This window comes from Pungitius pungitius, chromosome 2 (genome assembly GCF_949316345.1).
Source record: "Pungitius pungitius chromosome 2, fPunPun2.1, whole genome shotgun sequence".
Lineage (NCBI taxonomy): Eukaryota > Metazoa > Chordata > Actinopteri > Perciformes > Gasterosteidae > Pungitius > Pungitius pungitius.
In genome coordinates this window covers 19,297,123-19,313,111 of record NC_084901.1, presented here as the reverse complement: position 1 = coordinate 19,313,111, position 15,989 = coordinate 19,297,123, and the positions used below count along the sequence as shown (strand labels likewise).

Below are 15,989 nucleotides of genomic sequence, written 5' to 3'. Positions count from 1 at the left end.
TTATCAAAAAATTAAGATTTAAAAAAAAATCTGATTCTCTTAATTTTGAGCCAAAATAATTGATGTATTCAGCTAAATTGCAAAGATCGTGAGTCTGAATATTTTACCCTTCTTATTAAAAAAATAATTATATTTCTAATTTCAATGTAGCATTGTCATCATTTTCCAAGATCCAAACAACCATTAAATATGCCAGTTTTGCAAAGAAAATCTCACTAAATATGAATCCCAAAACATATTGTGTGCTTACAATAATGGAAGCATTTTTCCTTTTTTTAATTTATTTTTTTTAATTGTACATCGCCGTTTTATTTTGAAAGTGGCACTTGATGACGGCTGGTAACATAAAAGCCTCAGCTGACTTGACTCTGGATCCTCAGAAGCTGTTTTTTTTGTTTTCTCGTGAAAGTGAATCTGGGTTGGTGACGACACTTCCCCCCCCCTCCCCCTCCCTCTGCCTTCCCGGATTTATCCCTGAAGTTTTTCTCCCTTCCAGGGCGGTGTGAACTCAACTTTTCTCCCTCTTTTTTTTCGACTTTAAAGTTAAAAAAAATGTCGCCGCCGTCTCGACGCCTTCAGACGAAGCCGGTGATCACCTGCCTGAAGACTTTCCTCATCTCCTACAGCCTCATTTTCTGGGTGAGCTGCGTGTCCGTGCGGGACAACGAGCTAAAGCAGCAACAATGGGCTAACGATGGCTCGATTAATCGACGTGGAATACGAGGGCAGCTGATGAGACGCTTTATTTACCAGCGAAATCGCTTCCCGTGAAGATTTAATGATCGGGTGCAAACAAACTCACATTGTCACAGTTAACTCGTCTTTATAATCATTTTAGTCCACAGACAGTGTGTGTAAATTTTGGTACTAATGTTCAAATTCAAAGCTTTAGTTACTGTTTGGTATCAAACAGTAACTAAAGGTGTTTGATTATCCTCCGTCTGTTTTTAATTGTATTGTTTCATCGAGGCAAACCTTTTTTTTTTATTGTTGACGTTAACCGTTTCCTGCCTGTGGGTCAATGCGACGTTTTTGTTGGAAGTTTTAAATCTACAACTGATCCAGCTGCAGTAATGGGCACTAACTCTTAACATCTATGTTAGGTTAGCAATTAATTGTATGTAAAGTATTGGCATCAAAGTGACTTCTTCAAACGAGAACCAACAATCTAAACCCCAAATGTATTCAGATTCATTGTTATAAAAAAAAACATGTCAGTCGTCATACTGGAGAAGCCAAGACAAGAAAAAGTTTGGTGTTTTTGTCACCAGACTTTTTCAGTTCATCGACTTATTCGTTATTAACCACATGTTTGAGCTGGACAATAACCGTCGTGATTTAATTGCATGTAAGGAAGAAAAAAAACAGACACGTCTCCTCCATCTTTGTCCTGAGCAAACAGCCGTCTCTGGCTGCTGCTAACCCAAAGTTCAGGTCAGGGCTTTTATCTGGCACTTTATTGCTCCTGGCTGGTGGACCTGGTGCCTCCCCTTTAGCTAATGACCCGCGTGTGCTGTACCAAGGCGCCCAGATGATAAAAAAAAAAGCCCAGGGCCAGTTGGGTGAACTTTGTGTCAAATGATGTAATTTGTAAATGCATAATCTGCCACATCAGAGTCCTGTTCCAACGCAGGGTTATTAAAGTAGATCAGAGGTTGTATTAATTTACTCAACACACAGCGAGTCAGAGCCTCCCCTTATTTTACAGTAGTGAGATTAGGTTTCAATTTCAAATAGTGATGCGACCAATAGTTCGTTGTTTTATTTTTATATGATCGTTTTGTGTGTAAAATGTCTGTACACCGTGGGCAGATGGGCAACTAGAAATTCCCAGAACCCCAAACACGTGTTAGAATTTGTTCTGACCCAAACCCCAAAGATGTGAGGTTTATTCTTGTATACGACGAAGAAGCCAATTCACAACCTACTCTATGAGACTAAAACAAGCTCACAGATGATACTCTTCTTTCCAGTTTTCCCATCCAATGACCTATTTAAATATTCCTTAAAAGTTTGCTGTTGAACATTCAGTTGTTTTAAAAAAAAAAAAAACCTTAATGGAAACACCTGCCCATCTCCCCCCCCCCCCAGTTCACGGGAGTGATCCTGCTGGCCGTCGGCGTGTGGGGGAAGGTCAGCCTGGAGGCCTACTTCTCTCTGGCCTCCGAGGAGAGCACCAACGCGCCGTACGTCCTCATCGGGACCGGGGCCATCATCGTCATCTTCGGCCTGTTCGGATGCTTCGCCACATGCCGCGGCAGCCCGTGGATGCTCAAACTGGTCAGCGGAGGTGCAGCGCGTCGCCCTCAAGTGTTCCCTGTTGTTGTTTTTTTTTCTTTATTTAGGATGTGACCTTGTTTGATTGATTTTTGTTTGCGTGTGCACCTTTCCTTCAGTATGCCATGTTTCTGACCCTGGTGTTCCTGGCGGAGCTCGTGGCCGGTGTCTCGGGCTTCGTCTTCAGACATGAGGTCAATGAATCGTCTCATAAACACTCTGAATTATTCATTTATTTTATTTTTTTCTTCTACGGGGATCACACCAGCTCTATGACACATACAATCTTTTGTATTGAATTTTCCAGATCAAGGCCAAGTTGGGCGTCGCCTATGAGAACGCCGTGCTGAACTACAACGGCACCGACGCCAGCAGCAGCAGCTCCGCCGTGGACAGCATCCAGAGGACCGTAAGCCCCTCCCTCTATCCCTCGCGCTCATGGCGCCGCTCTCGTATCTGACTGTCCTTGTCACACACTGTTTACATAAGAACCGGTTTGATTCAAAAACATCCCTTTTCTGTACCTGCCTAAAGCGATTCATTTGACTTGAAGCCTTGTGTGGCTTTCATTGCGTGTAGCTGCTGTGCTGCGGGGTGAACAATTACACGGACTGGAATCACACAAAGTACTTTAAAGACAATGGCATCCCTGTCAGCTGCTGTAAGTCCAACTCCAACTGCTCACCGGAGACCCTGAAGGACTTCAAAAAGGCCGAGACGGAGGTGTACACAGTGGTGAGTGCGCCGCCTCGCACCACCAAAACGACCTAATCTAGATTTGTGTAGTGTTCATTGCCTTTTTAAGCAAAAACAAACGCTCCATAATTGTGTGTGTCTGCTGTAGGGCTGCTTCGCTCAGGTGACCCGTGTGATGGAGTCCAACCTGGGAATCGTGGCAGGCATCTCTTTCGGGATCGCGTTCTTCCAGGTACATCGCGCGTTCTTGCAGCGACCTCGGCCTCCAACATAACTGGGTCAGAGAAGGCGTCTCGTCCGGGCAACATCTGGGCGGATAACTTTGCAACATATGTTAACCTTTGGTGGCTGCTACATTTGCAGGGACTGTAATGTTTACGTATGTGCACCGTCTCTGGTAAATGAAATCAGACACACTTTTTTTTGGATAAATTCTGGTTTTTAGGGGCACATTTACAACCTTTGCTTTGAGAAATGGTTTCATGCAACATAGTCTCGTGTGCGGTTATTCATAGCCGGTCTACGCACTAATGCAGTGGCACTGTGCACAGCTGTATCCGCAGGACTCTGCAGTTCAGTGCGTTTCTTTTGTTCAAATAAGAACTGTCTGGAAACGTTGTTTTGATTCTTGTACATTTTGTTGAACGTGTCTCCTCTCAGCTCATTGGGATATTCCTGTCCTGCTGTTTGTCTCGATACATAACCAACAACCAGTATGAGATGGTCTAACGTGGACCTTCCACAGGTGAGGCCAAGCTGTTAAATATTGAGGAAGTGAACCGTTCCTATTCGGGGGACTAAATCCTGTACGGGTTGTTCCATCAGCATTTGTCAACTTTGAATTAAAGGACCTGATTCAAATGCAAATTGGCTGCTTCATGCTGACACCGACATGTTTTTGTTGTCTTCGCAGGTCTCCGATGGGCAGCTCTTCATGCACATTGAGTTGAAAGAATCTCCTGTTATTTTACTATTGTGTGTATGTGTTAGATGATATTATTTTAGAAAGGGAAAAACATTCACAGCTTTTTCTTTTATTCGCCACTGACAAATGAGTAGACAGGAGGGGGGAAAGGAAGCTAAAACCGGGATGTTATGTGCAGTGTAGTCTGAAATTAAAGGGACCTGGAAAGTTTGGTCATCATTTGTTACTCCAGAGATTTAAATATTGATTTCTATTTAGCCTAGATGTTACTCGTCCATAGTTTCATTTGTTGTGTCTTTTGTGTTATGCAGCTGCCTTATTTTGTAATTCTGCTTTTAAAAGAAAAAAAGTCTGCAGATGATAATGTTAAACGTCTCTGCAACACTTAAGTGAATTTCTGCGTATACGTGTGAAGCCAAAATAAGCCTGAGAGATGGACAAAGGGGGGGGGGGGTCTCCAACCTGACATCTGGTCAGCGTGACTCCCAGTAAGGGACCTGTGAATGAGGCCTAGTGCCCACGCAGGCCAGTCCTGTTGAAAACGGGCACGCCTGTGTGCCGGGTTACATTTGCCAGCCAACTTCATATTCCAGTCTGCAGTGTTGAATTGTTATTCTTTTGTGGATGCATGTGAAATACTTTACAAAAAATAAAGATTAAATTTAGCATCTTTAATGCTGTGTGTGTGAGAATTTCTTTAATGTAGCTTCAACATAACATTTAAGGACATTGATGGCTGGTTGTGATGCAGTTTTTAGCAGTTTGTTAATGTTAGTATTATTTCATTATGATGTTTTAATACTTAAATGAAACTGACAATGTTGGGGATAATCTATAAATGTATTCCCTGTTTAATTCACTCTGTTCTAACAGTCATTTTTGATAATGTTATATATATACACCAGATGCTATAACTAAGCTAAAAGTCATTTTTGGCAAATGACATTTGTTATTTGTGTCACATTAGTCTTTAATTTCTAGAATTCTGTTAAAATCAGTAATTTGATAAGAAACATACCATCTGTTTATGCATCATATTGTCTTTCCCTTTAATAAAGTCAAAGATAACTGGTAATATGACCGTGTACACGTTGACAAAATAAGTCTTACAGTTAAGACAAATGAACTTGCATGGATCCACTAAAAGGCCACGGAAAAAAATGTAAATTGGTTGATTGATAAGATTAATGTAATAAATGACATTTGTTTATGACTCTAGACATGATTCCGACTTGGAGAGAATATTCTTGGATACTTTGCAGGTTCCACAGTTTTGACTTGTCACACAGCAGGAAGCCCGCAGCTGTAACTAATATCCTCAATGATGCCCTGACACTCACAATTAACTCAATCAAACACACCTGTGCACTGCTGGCACACACATGCAGATAAACATGACGGCTCAGCGTGGAGGATCAGTCACCGTTTCATGCTGAAGGTGAACTACCAGGTAAAATCAAAACCGTCCTATGGAATACTTAAAGCTTTAGTTATTTCCCACAAAAATCTTTAAATGGTAAATACATGTCACATTACAAGTCTATCTGCTCTGTCTACCACAGTTCTCTACTGTTATGGGCAGGTTGATAATGTAAACGGGGATGGGGGGGGGGGTCTTAACAGAGTCCAACCACCAGGTGGAAGTACTGTGTAACGTAATATAAATAAAGGCTGGTGTAGAGGCCGTTGGGACGTCGGGAAAAGGTGAAACCTACTCAACGGGGTACTTGGCATTAAACCTGTTGTACAATAGAAAAACGAGTACATCTGACGGTTATCGTGCCTTTCTTTGTAAATGTGATGCCCGCATTGCCTTGAGGCTGCACCGCTGCAGAGAGTTACTGTAATTGACTGGCGGCTCTGTTCCGACGTCTGATTGGTCCGTTTAGGATCAGATGCTATTGTGACTCCGCCTCTCGCGCCCGCTACCCAATAGACTCGTTAGGAAACTCCAGCCTGGGCTGAGTGCAGTGTTTATGGCCCCTCCCCCTCCCAACCCGCTCGTCCGCTATAAAGTCTCTGTCTCAACCGTCAGTCTGTTGAGGAAATTCTTTATTTTCCTTCCCGGCGGGTGGTGTGAAGACCCTGAGAAGACTTGGTCTATTCAACCGGCACGCCAAGAACAACTCTCCTCAGGTCTCCTCGTGGTTCAGGTCAGTCTGCGTCCTGTTTCATATCGAAAGGCCTCTGACGCGACTAACGGCCTTTTTTTTCCTTTTGAATATCTCCTCCGACGCGAGCAGTTTCCTGTATGAATCCTCTCTAAATATCAGGAAGTCAAGGTCGAAATGATGCCTGTACGCTGTTACAATCAGCACATTTGAAGGCGAATACGGATGTTACTTAATTAATTGTGTAGATGGTGCCACAGGCTCTCCACGGATGAGAAGCAAGTTTCCACTGTTTCATCATGTTTCCTGTCTAGCTGCACTTTGTGTGTGTGGTTATGAACCGGTTTCCTTTTGCATCCATGTTGAATGTGGAAAATACCTTTTTTTATTTAAGTGCATCAGGCCTGTAAATGTAGCAAAATATAATTGTGGTTTATATATTTTTTTTAAAAGGTAAATGTGCCTCTATCCTCATGTTTCCTCTTCCGCCCTGCAGATCAGCCACCTCCTAAAACACCACGCAGCTCTGCCTTAATACCACCACCACCACCTGCCAGCTCTTGCACTGTAACCAAGCCAACCCAAAGCCTTCAAAATGATGCAGATCAGCGCCGACCCCGCCAACAACAAGCACTCCCTCATCAACGTCATGCACCGCTTCATCGCGGCTGCCAACAACATGGACGAGACCATCATGGTGCCGAGCCTGCTGCGGGACGTGCCGCTAGAAGAGCGGGCCGCCAGCGAGCTGGAGCCCAACAACAACAACGGCGACCAAAATCACGAGCCGCCGTGTCCCAACAAGCAGAGGGACATGTACGAGCACTACCTGCTCCTCAAGTCCATAAAAAACGACATGGAGTGGGGCCTGCTGAAGAGGGAGATGAGCAGCGGCGCCAGCTTCCTGGAGATGGCGGTGAAGCAGGAGGAGCAGCAGCAGCAGCACGGCGTCGAGAACACTGACCTGGAGAACCAGTTTCACTATCACCTCAGGGGACTGTTTGGAGTTCTATGTAAGCTCACGTTGCAGGCCGACCACCTCACCAACAGGTACAAGAGGGAAATCGGAGGTGGAAACTTCATGAGATAGAAGTCACAACATTTATTTTTTATTGTTATTTTGCTCCCCTCTGATGGACTGCTTGACCTGCACTATGGGTTTTACTGAAGAGGTCTCCATCTCTTCTTGATCGTAATGGTCTGTGAACCGACCATCGGGGGGGAGATGAAGGAACTTCTCACTCCCGACTTCCCTTGCAAACACACGGATGGAACCAGTGACGCCTGCATGCGTCCCTCTGCCTGTCTCTGTGCAGAACGGACTCTGTGGCAGAGGTTTATTGAGTCTGTTCCCCCAAGTCCACATGAAGCGCAGCACTTGTTCATGGAGAAATTTGGCCCTTTTTTGTCTTTTTGGCCCTTTTTTGTCTTTTTCATTTCAAGTTTAAACCTGAAATGGTCACCAGTTTGTTAATAAAATAAGGTTTCTGACTAGGAGAACTTGAATGCTGGTTATTCTGTCACTCCTTTATTTTTAAAACTTATAATTTAACGCTGAGCTGAAGGGCTCTTAAACCTATTGAGGTTACTAAATCTTTCCACTTGGTATTACTGTAACATGGTGTGCCTTGACTTATTTTTGTTGTATACACATATGCCCCTTTCACTTAATGTATGACTGCTTAAATGATTTGTGATATTAAGTTGTTTGTCCTTTCGATTTTTCAAATGTTGAATTGAAACGGTGAAACTGAAATAAATAATTTGAAACTTTATTTGCTTTGTTTGTCACTGTTCACAGGAAGGATGTTGCAGCCAGAAATGTGCAATAATGCATGATGACATTTAAACTATGTAGGACACTTTTTAGCAGCTTATATATTTACAGGATTTAAAGTGCTTTACAGGGATTTACTTAAGGAGACTATTTAAAGATGCAGCGGCTTTAAAGCAGAACTTGTTTGCAATCCACTTGGGTTAAATGTCGTTTTAATGCAGAACGACTGAACTGAACGACTCCTGCAGCTTTCTTTTGACCTTCAGGATGCAGTAAAGATACATTCATGCAGGACTGTTGGGCCTGCAATTTAGCACTAAAATACTTCTAACCACTCGCAACTTGGTTTTGATCTTGTTCAGAAAACTGCAAAACCTAAATGTTCACGTTGCACAGATTACGCTATTGCTATGAAAATTGGCAGTCGTACATAACGTTACCACCCTCGGCACGATATCTTAATCTAATCATTTGACATTTACCATCCGCTAATGTCAAATGGTGCCAACTGGAATGATTTTAAGTTCTAAAGTTCAATGACCTCGCCCCCCCCCCCCATCTGGCTCGATAAGACCTTATTTGGGCAGGAACATACAGACTCTCAATGGAGAACGTGAAATTCAAAACCTCTGCAGGATTATATTTAGAGGATATTGATCACATCTCTAGCTTTGCCACGATGCTGCGGCGTGTTAGTGTTCTTCAAACCGGACCTCACCAGCTGCCACATCTATCCGTCAGAGTCACCGCCCTCCCCTTAGCAACAGCTCCACCACAACCAGCCAATCCGCTCGCAATGTCCCCCCCCCCCCCCCCCCCCCCCCCCCCCAAAGACACAGCGGTGATCAAGAGAGAGTCGTGCGATGAAGGTTATCCAGGAAAAAGAGTCTGTGGCTGACATTATCAAACTAACCAGTGCTCCTCTGACCAGCAGCAGCAATCACTTGGGGGGGGGGGGGGGGGGGGGGGGTGTTTGAGAGCGCACGGGACGAGCTGCGTGGGGGAGTGCAGCGCTTTGGCTGCAAATCAAAATGGCTGTGCTGGTCAGTGGGTCTCAGCCCACTTGGATAAACTGGGTAAACTGACGTGACAGCTGGACTGACAGTGTGAAAAGAAACTGCGTATTCTGTTCACACCCATTTTAAAGAGCTCTAAAAGCGCGGCAGTCCAATCGACATATTTACATTGGTTCATTAGTTCATGTGCTATTTATAACAAAGGCATATCTGCTTGCCTGGCTTTGTCCATTGGGGGGGGGGGGGGGGAATCAACTACCAGCACTTTTAAACCACACTAATAGACGTGTTACATCACCGTTCAAAGCAGTTGCTGGGCAACCAGCGGAGCCTCCAGGATGTTACTTGTCAAGCACGCATTCCGCATAGGTTTTATTTTTTGTACATACATTTAAAATGTGTTTAATGAATGAGCCTTACAGGTTACCTTAAGAGGGTGAGGTATGCCCCCCCGCATTTCCAGGCTTTATGCCAAGCTAAGCTAACCAGCTGTGACCTTTTCAAGAATAATACACATTTTTGTTATATAACTTGATCTCAAGCAGAATATCCACTATAAATATAAAAATATGAAGGGGATATATAGTGTCATATTTGACAATAAATTGTTTCTATTGAGTCAAATTAGTGAGACATGCTTTAAAATGTTTTTTTCTCCATTGCTCCTTCCAACCAGACAAATCTCACAGAGCATGAACCTTGACATTGATATTCTGTAATAAAGCCCCGACTGCCTGCATGCACGAGTCTCTCAAGTCACATTAATGTCTTGGGAAACATGAGAGCAGATCATTGCAAACACTGCAGGACCCTGCAGTTTTGAAATGTCTCCAGAGTTGAGTGTAAATTGTGCGGTTTCATCAATGTTTACAGCAGCTGTTTTTTAAATACAGCTCCAAAGTCCATATTTTAAAGTAGAGCATCTAATGATCAGAACCTAAACAAATGCAAAAAATGTAGATGTGTGATATTTCCATTGTCAGTGCTGGCGTGTCGCAAAGGGGTTTCAGGCTCGAGGCTCAATGTGACTGACAGATCTTGGGTAATTGGAGACTTTTGGTGTTGACATGCTTCGGGTGCTTGGCCCACCTTGCCTGCCAGCAGGAGACTGCGTGATCGCAGACGGTCGCAGCGTCTACGATCTTGATTTCAGCAGCACTTTTTTATTGCGCAACGGCTGTAAAGCTCCTACCTGAAAGAGATAAAGATTGAGACAACCAGACACAGCAGAGATCATTACTCCGTAAGCAGGTCAAGTTTACATGTTTACAGGTGGCCCGTCTAAGGGTCAATAACGTGATCCTAACTACAGGTTGATACCTTTTAAGCGTTGCTTCTACAGCACTGACACATACCTGGCGGCCCCACCTGAATCCTGTTTGCACAAGTCAGCCTTATTTTGCACTTTCCTGCGGTAACAGGCCTGCTCCCTGAGTCAACACCTGAGTGCATTCACTGTGTTGTTTGCCTTGATAGTGACGTTTCAGCAAACCTTTGCGTCCACTGTGAAATCTTGACAAAAGGAAACAAGTATGCACCTGTTTGCTTGAACCTGTGAGAAGAGTTGGATTGAACAAAATATGGCATTCTGCAGCAGGTTAATAACCAACCGGCGGTGGCAGAGTCTTGATTCCCGGCATTCTGTATTCATTTCACCCAAGCACAAACATATCAGCAAAGGTGACACTGGATCATATTCTGGTTGCAGTGGAGCTAATCTATTACAGCTGATTATACACGAGTCACATAGATAAGAAGCGCTCCATGGTGCAGCTCAGCACCAAACATAGCATAGGGCAATATTTAGTCCAGCAGAGCTAACATGACACAAGTAAAGCATCTCAAAATTTTTTCTCAAGTTCAGTAAATCAACTGCGCCAGTAAGTAAAGTCATGATTTTGCACGTTGTCTGCATTCGGTGGATTCCGCGTGGCATAAAATCTTCCCATGTGAAGGTCGCTCGGGGTCACAATACGCCGCCTTGTTGTGCTGGAGAACTAATGGTAACCAGCACGCTCACTCATTTCATTAACATTTTTCTGCGCGTTCAACGGCTCACTGAGAGCAGCAGAAATCACCCGTCGGGGAAAAACGAGTCTCTCCTCAGACTTGGAGTGATGCTGTGTAGTAAGAGAGCAATATTCTGAAAAGGGGAATATAGATTAGAGTACGTAGATGATAGCTACAAGCGGGTGGACCGCATACAAGGAAGTGAAAACCTCTCTCTCTCAGTGTTGTGTTTGTGCTGCTATAGAAACAGGAAGAGCGCCCTGTGCCTGAGTAAATACAAGCGGTTCCTTAACAAAAACACAACTGAGCGGTTTCAGGGGAATATACACCGATGACAACATCGCTGTAAATAATTATGTTCCAAGAAATCCTCTTAAATCCAACACACCTTTCCTTATGTATATATTATATACTAATAAAAAAAAACTTTTTAATGAGCAGCTGGCATGAGTCCCTGCCCACACACATGTAAAATGCTCCATCCACACTGAAAGACACATTTTTGTAATTTGGTAGTAATTTGTCTCGTCTCTTTGCAATAATTTAAAAAAGAAGAAAAGAAAGCGGCACTTTCAATTTAGCACATAAATACTGTGACTTATGCAGGAGGCACTGCTTTTTATTTTAAATGAGTATTCCATTGTGGTATTAGTACTTTTACTTAAGTAAAAGGCCTGAATTCTTCCTCCGCCACAAGTACCGCGGACCCTCTGATGTTCTACGCAGCCAAAATGTTTTTTGCTGACTATTCCGACTTTCACGTTTTGTCCCTGATTCGGGAACAAAAGATTGCGGATTGACTGGAAAGGGTCTCTCTGGTCCTTCCGCTTCAGATCAGCCTGGCCGCCGAGACAAAGAGGTGAAGCCAGGAACACCACGTTCTCTGAACAACAGCGATGCACCACCCTTTCTTTCCTCAAGTCCTGGCCTCCACTGACGGCTCTGTGTCCTCTGGCTTTTTGGGGTAAATAACTCATTGTGTTGTTTGGGTTTTACAAAGGGCCTGCTGCCTGGTGAAAACACAGAATTTCCCCCTAAAAGCACATTAAAGCACATTTAAGACCCGTCCTCACACATGGTTCCGCCCCAGCACTGGTGGGGTTGTTGAAATGGCGAGTGGGCGTGGAGTCCAGCTGGAGCAGCTTACAGCCTGACACGGAGCGCCTCCGAAGCGATGCCCTCCGCCTCGTCTGCTGCTCGCACACACTTCGTGCTGCTGATGTAGGTCAACACGGCCGTCCGTTGTGTACACAAAGGTATGCGCGCATGGAGAGACCCGGAGCTTTGCATGCGAACGTGCGTTTCTTTGTGTGGTGGACAAGCCTTTATTCGGGTGAACACATGTGAAGGAGCGCGGTATGAAGCAGGGTGGAATCTCAAAGTGCTTTCCGCCACAACCGCTCTTCTGTCTATACAGTGACGTCATTCTGCTCCTCTGGTCCTTAGTCAACCCTAATTACCCGGTAGCAGATAACCACCAGGGTCCTCCGGGTGTGCAGCAGCACAAACAGGCAGAGACACGAGGTCCCTGCAGATCAGTGTCCGTCTGTGGTTGGTTGGCTGCATCTCGTCTGCAGTCTCCAACAGCAGAGGCGGGGACAATGGCCGCGTGTGACTGACTTTGATAACAAAGCAGCCCTGTGTGGTGAGCGCATTTTAAATGTGTGTTCAAATGAATCCACAGAAACTACGGTGATCAAGTCTCCAAAAATCAGTGTTTGCTTGCAGCGTTGAAAATGTTGTCAACCCTTCTTCTGTTGGTGAGAAATCGGACAAATGTCGCGCGAGACAAAGAGCCGAGAAGTGGCCTCCTGTTGGATTCGACTAATTTACTCACCTAGCAAGAAATGCAAAGTGAATGGGTCGTCAATTTCGCTCACATTTCATGTCGGGACGCGTTTGAAAGGCATGCGAGGGCGGGCGGAAATGTTGGCCGGCATGCAAAGACAACACCTACTTTTACATTTCAATCGAGGATTTGACTGCCTTCAGTGGTGAATGTCAACTAGAACGTCCTTTCTGCTGTCAGCCATAACCAGATTGTTTACATTTCAGCTGACACCAATTCAAACTCCTGTTAGTGCTTTGTCTCCTCCGTCTCTTAGTGCTTAAATACAAACCGGCAACTCAACCTCCTCTAGCTCTTCTTCAAATGCAGACAAGCAACAGCACTGCTGATTTCAACTCCTTTCACTTTAACATTTCCAAGACTTTTTAACAAATTTTCTTTGCTCAGCCAATTTTCGGCCTCGCCTCCAGCAGGTTTGCATCTTCCGTTCTTCTTAGCTGACATTTTCAACTGACCTCTCGGCTCATTTCATTGCTTCAACACCAGTTTATTTCACGTTAAAATAACAAACAAAATGTCGCCCTCTCCTAGTTTGCTCGACCTTCATGTGGCAGTAAACGCAAAGTGCAAATCATTTCGTTACTGTGTCTGGGCGTCTGGGTTCGCGGGTCGGCTGAAATGTCTCGACGAGGTCGAGCCTCTTGCCACACACGGCGAGGGCCCGAAACGTGACGCCGCTATTCCTCCCGGGCCTGCGTTCTATTTAGAGCCGACGGGGTGAAACCATTCAGCCAGAGATAGAAGGGATTAAACGCCATCAGATCTCTTGGAAGCAACACGGAAAACAAAGGACGTTTTAAAACCCTATGAGAGTGTTATTTCAAAGCAGTGCCGCGGCTTGTATCATTTATTGATGCGTTGGAGACGACATTCAACAGACTCTTGCAGACGCAACCGGCTGTGGAAAGAGAGAGAGAGAGAGAGAGAGAGAGAGAGAGAGACAGCGCGTGGATCTAAACGCTGCTGATATTAACAAAAAGGGCCCTGTGCAGTCTCACGGGATGAAGGCGAGTTTGATCGGTCTCGTGCACTAAAACCTTCCCCAAACCACACCGATCGCAACCTTGTATCTGGCGAGTTTAAGATTCCGGGCAGCCGGTTGTTGACGGGCGCTGAGAGAAAAGGAGTTGAGGATCCGAGCTAAGTGAGAAGGACTTCCCCTTTCTCTCTGTGTGCTGTGCTCACAGAGCACTGTTATGTAACCGGAGCACTCGGTGACCCCCGAGTGAAGAGGGCCGGCCTACGGCCACGTGCAAAATAACCATCGACAGCCCGATGAGCAGGTGACAGGTGTCGCTTGGGCTGAATTTAAAAGGTTCTTATTTCATTGGAAGATTTGGTTTAAAAAAAAAAAAAAAAAGAATACAGTTTATTAAAACATATGATGACGGTTCAGTCACAGGATGTATAAAGAACACCCATCCCCCTCACACACACACACACACACACACACACTTGATGTAGTGTATGGGAATAATGGGCTGCCATTGTCTCCATGTACGGCCCGGCGGCCCTTCCTCTTTTCATGTCAGTCTGTCAGTAGGTCTTGTGCGGACTTGCCCTCCTTTTCATCCAATCGGGTGCTCTCGCCACACAACAGGTGGCCAATGAGGGCCGAGGTATGGCAGGGGCTCGGTGAAGGGGGCGGCCGGAGAGCGCTGATCCCCATGTGTGATGTAATGGGGCTTGGCTTACTTACAGGAGAGTCGAGATTTTCCGGAGACTCGTAAGACTCACCGAGGTGTGATCTCTTCGCTGGGGGGACGCTGGATAAAGTTTACCACGAAAACATCCCCTTCCAAAAAGAAAAAAAACTGAAAATTAAAGTTCAAGGTGCCAAACAGTATTTCATGAAAAATACTTTAGATAGATCTACTTGCAGCAGCCTCAAATTGGGCCATGAGCCACTACGATGAGACGAAGGCCTGTCGCAGCAGCCACTGAACTCTAGTGACCCCAGCGGGAGGGGACGGCACAGGTCTCCCCGAGAGGGTGGGACCATCTGCACCGCGGGGCCTGCGAGGGGGAAACGGCTGGCATGTCGCATCCCAGAACAATAACACGTCACATTCACACTGACGCTTCAAACTGAGGCCCGAGGCTCCAGAACCAGTACATTCTATTGCAGCACATTATGAGGACTCACATGTTAGTGGCATCATCTGGAGAAATATGCCTCATTTTTGTGACTTTTTAAAAATTCGTTCCTCTTTTTGGTGTGATTTAATGGCACCTAAAGTCCTTTCAAGCATTCTTGTAACTAAATAACATCGTTAACTAAACTGAAAAAAAGAAGTGTAGTCAGTTAACATAAGACCTTTATGCGGATTTGATTGCAGACAAACAGCCGCCCTGCAAGATAAACGGAGGGCGTAACTCACCAGGTATTTGGATCTGTTATTTCACTGCGTGTCTCGAACAGCAACAGTCACAAGCTGCATTTGAAATAGTTTGTAGACACTAAAAAGTCCTTTGACCAAAGGAAAAAGTCTCCAAATAGAAAACACCTTCACGTGGGAAAAGAGCAGATGAGAAGGGACAGGAAAATTACAATTATAACACAGAGAGGAAGACAAAGATGGAGGAGAGGACAGCCAGGGGACACAGAAAATAAAGAGTCATTGAGAAGCACCGGCTTTTGTAAAGAAAAGATCGTATTCTGTCTGCAGGACGTCTAGGTTTAAATGATTCGTTGAGAGTAAGACCGACCGGAAAAGTATGAGCAGCTAATTGAAATGGCCCAACAGAACCAGACTGATGTCCTTAAGAGGAAGGATGTACGAAAGGACTGACCTCACGTTTGTTTTAGATGGACAGGACCTGTACTCTGACAACTGATTCAAAGACTAGAAGATGAGATCCGATAGAATGAGAGAAACAGGCAGCGAATTCTCCTTTTCACTTTCCACATTAACAGAGTCACTGTCACTGGTTCCCTCTAGTGGATAAAAGAGCCAACCAGACATCAAAGAAAGTCACTTTGACATCAGGTCCTGAGAAGTCCTTTGGTAACCCTGTAGAGATCTCAGCCAAAGTGTCCCCACACTGTCTCCCCCTGGCACCTCAGGCACCATCGGCTGACGGAGATGAGCACAGCTGACGTGGAGAGATGTACTTTCTGAGCACGTCTCATCCACTATGGCTTAAAGTGGGACTATAAATACCAAATCCTAGCGCACTGACGCAGTAACGCCAGTTACTCACCAACATTTATGTAAGAGTTTATCTATCGTTGCTGCTCATTGGCTGTGGCAGGAAAAAACACTTTGTGTGTTTACTTTTTTTTTTAAATAATCAAGCCTTTCATTTGTAGGATGAATATTGTCTA

At 44.8% G+C, this 15,989-nt stretch overlaps 2 protein-coding genes across 2 annotated transcripts; both read left to right on the top strand.

Annotated features, from left to right (window-relative positions):
• The first annotated feature begins 441 nt into the window (after positions 1–441).
• Positions 442–4,573, top strand: tspan7 (tetraspanin 7). Its single transcript, XM_037462170.2, has 8 exons — positions 442–639; positions 2,092–2,280; positions 2,397–2,471; positions 2,585–2,686; positions 2,857–3,012; positions 3,122–3,205; positions 3,634–3,718; positions 3,887–4,573. Exons 1-7 carry the CDS (start codon positions 553–555, stop codon positions 3,700–3,702), a joined length of 762 nt encoding a protein of 253 aa, XP_037318067.2. The 5' UTR covers positions 442–552; the 3' UTR covers positions 3,703–3,718; positions 3,887–4,573.
• Positions 4,574–5,887: 1,314 nt separating this feature from the next.
• mid1ip1l (MID1 interacting protein 1, like) lies at positions 5,888–7,784 on the top strand. The gene is made up of 2 exons (XM_037461954.2): positions 5,888–6,051; positions 6,506–7,784. The coding sequence occupies exon 2, from the start codon at positions 6,605–6,607 to the stop codon at positions 7,097–7,099; it is 495 nt and encodes a 164-aa protein (XP_037317851.2). The 5' UTR covers positions 5,888–6,051; positions 6,506–6,604; the 3' UTR covers positions 7,100–7,784.
• Positions 7,785–15,989: the final 8,205 nt, after the last annotated feature.

What these genes read in the sequence shown, in the direction of transcription:
- mid1ip1l (XM_037461954.2), top strand. Translation starts at nt 6,605, where the DNA reads ATGATGCAGATCAGCGCCGACCCCGCCAACAACAAGCACTCCCTCATC.
- tspan7 (XM_037462170.2), top strand. Translation starts at nt 553, where the DNA reads ATGTCGCCGCCGTCTCGACGCCTTCAGACGAAGCCGGTGATCACCTGC. An exon ending in GCCCGTGGATGCTCAAACTG is followed by an intron (nt 2,281 to 2,396) that starts GTCAGCGGAGGT and finishes CCTTTCCTTCAG; the next exon opens with TATGCCATGTTTCTGACCCT. An exon ending in TGGACAGCATCCAGAGGACC is followed by an intron (nt 2,687 to 2,856) that starts GTAAGCCCCTCC and finishes CATTGCGTGTAG; the next exon opens with CTGCTGTGCTGCGGGGTGAA.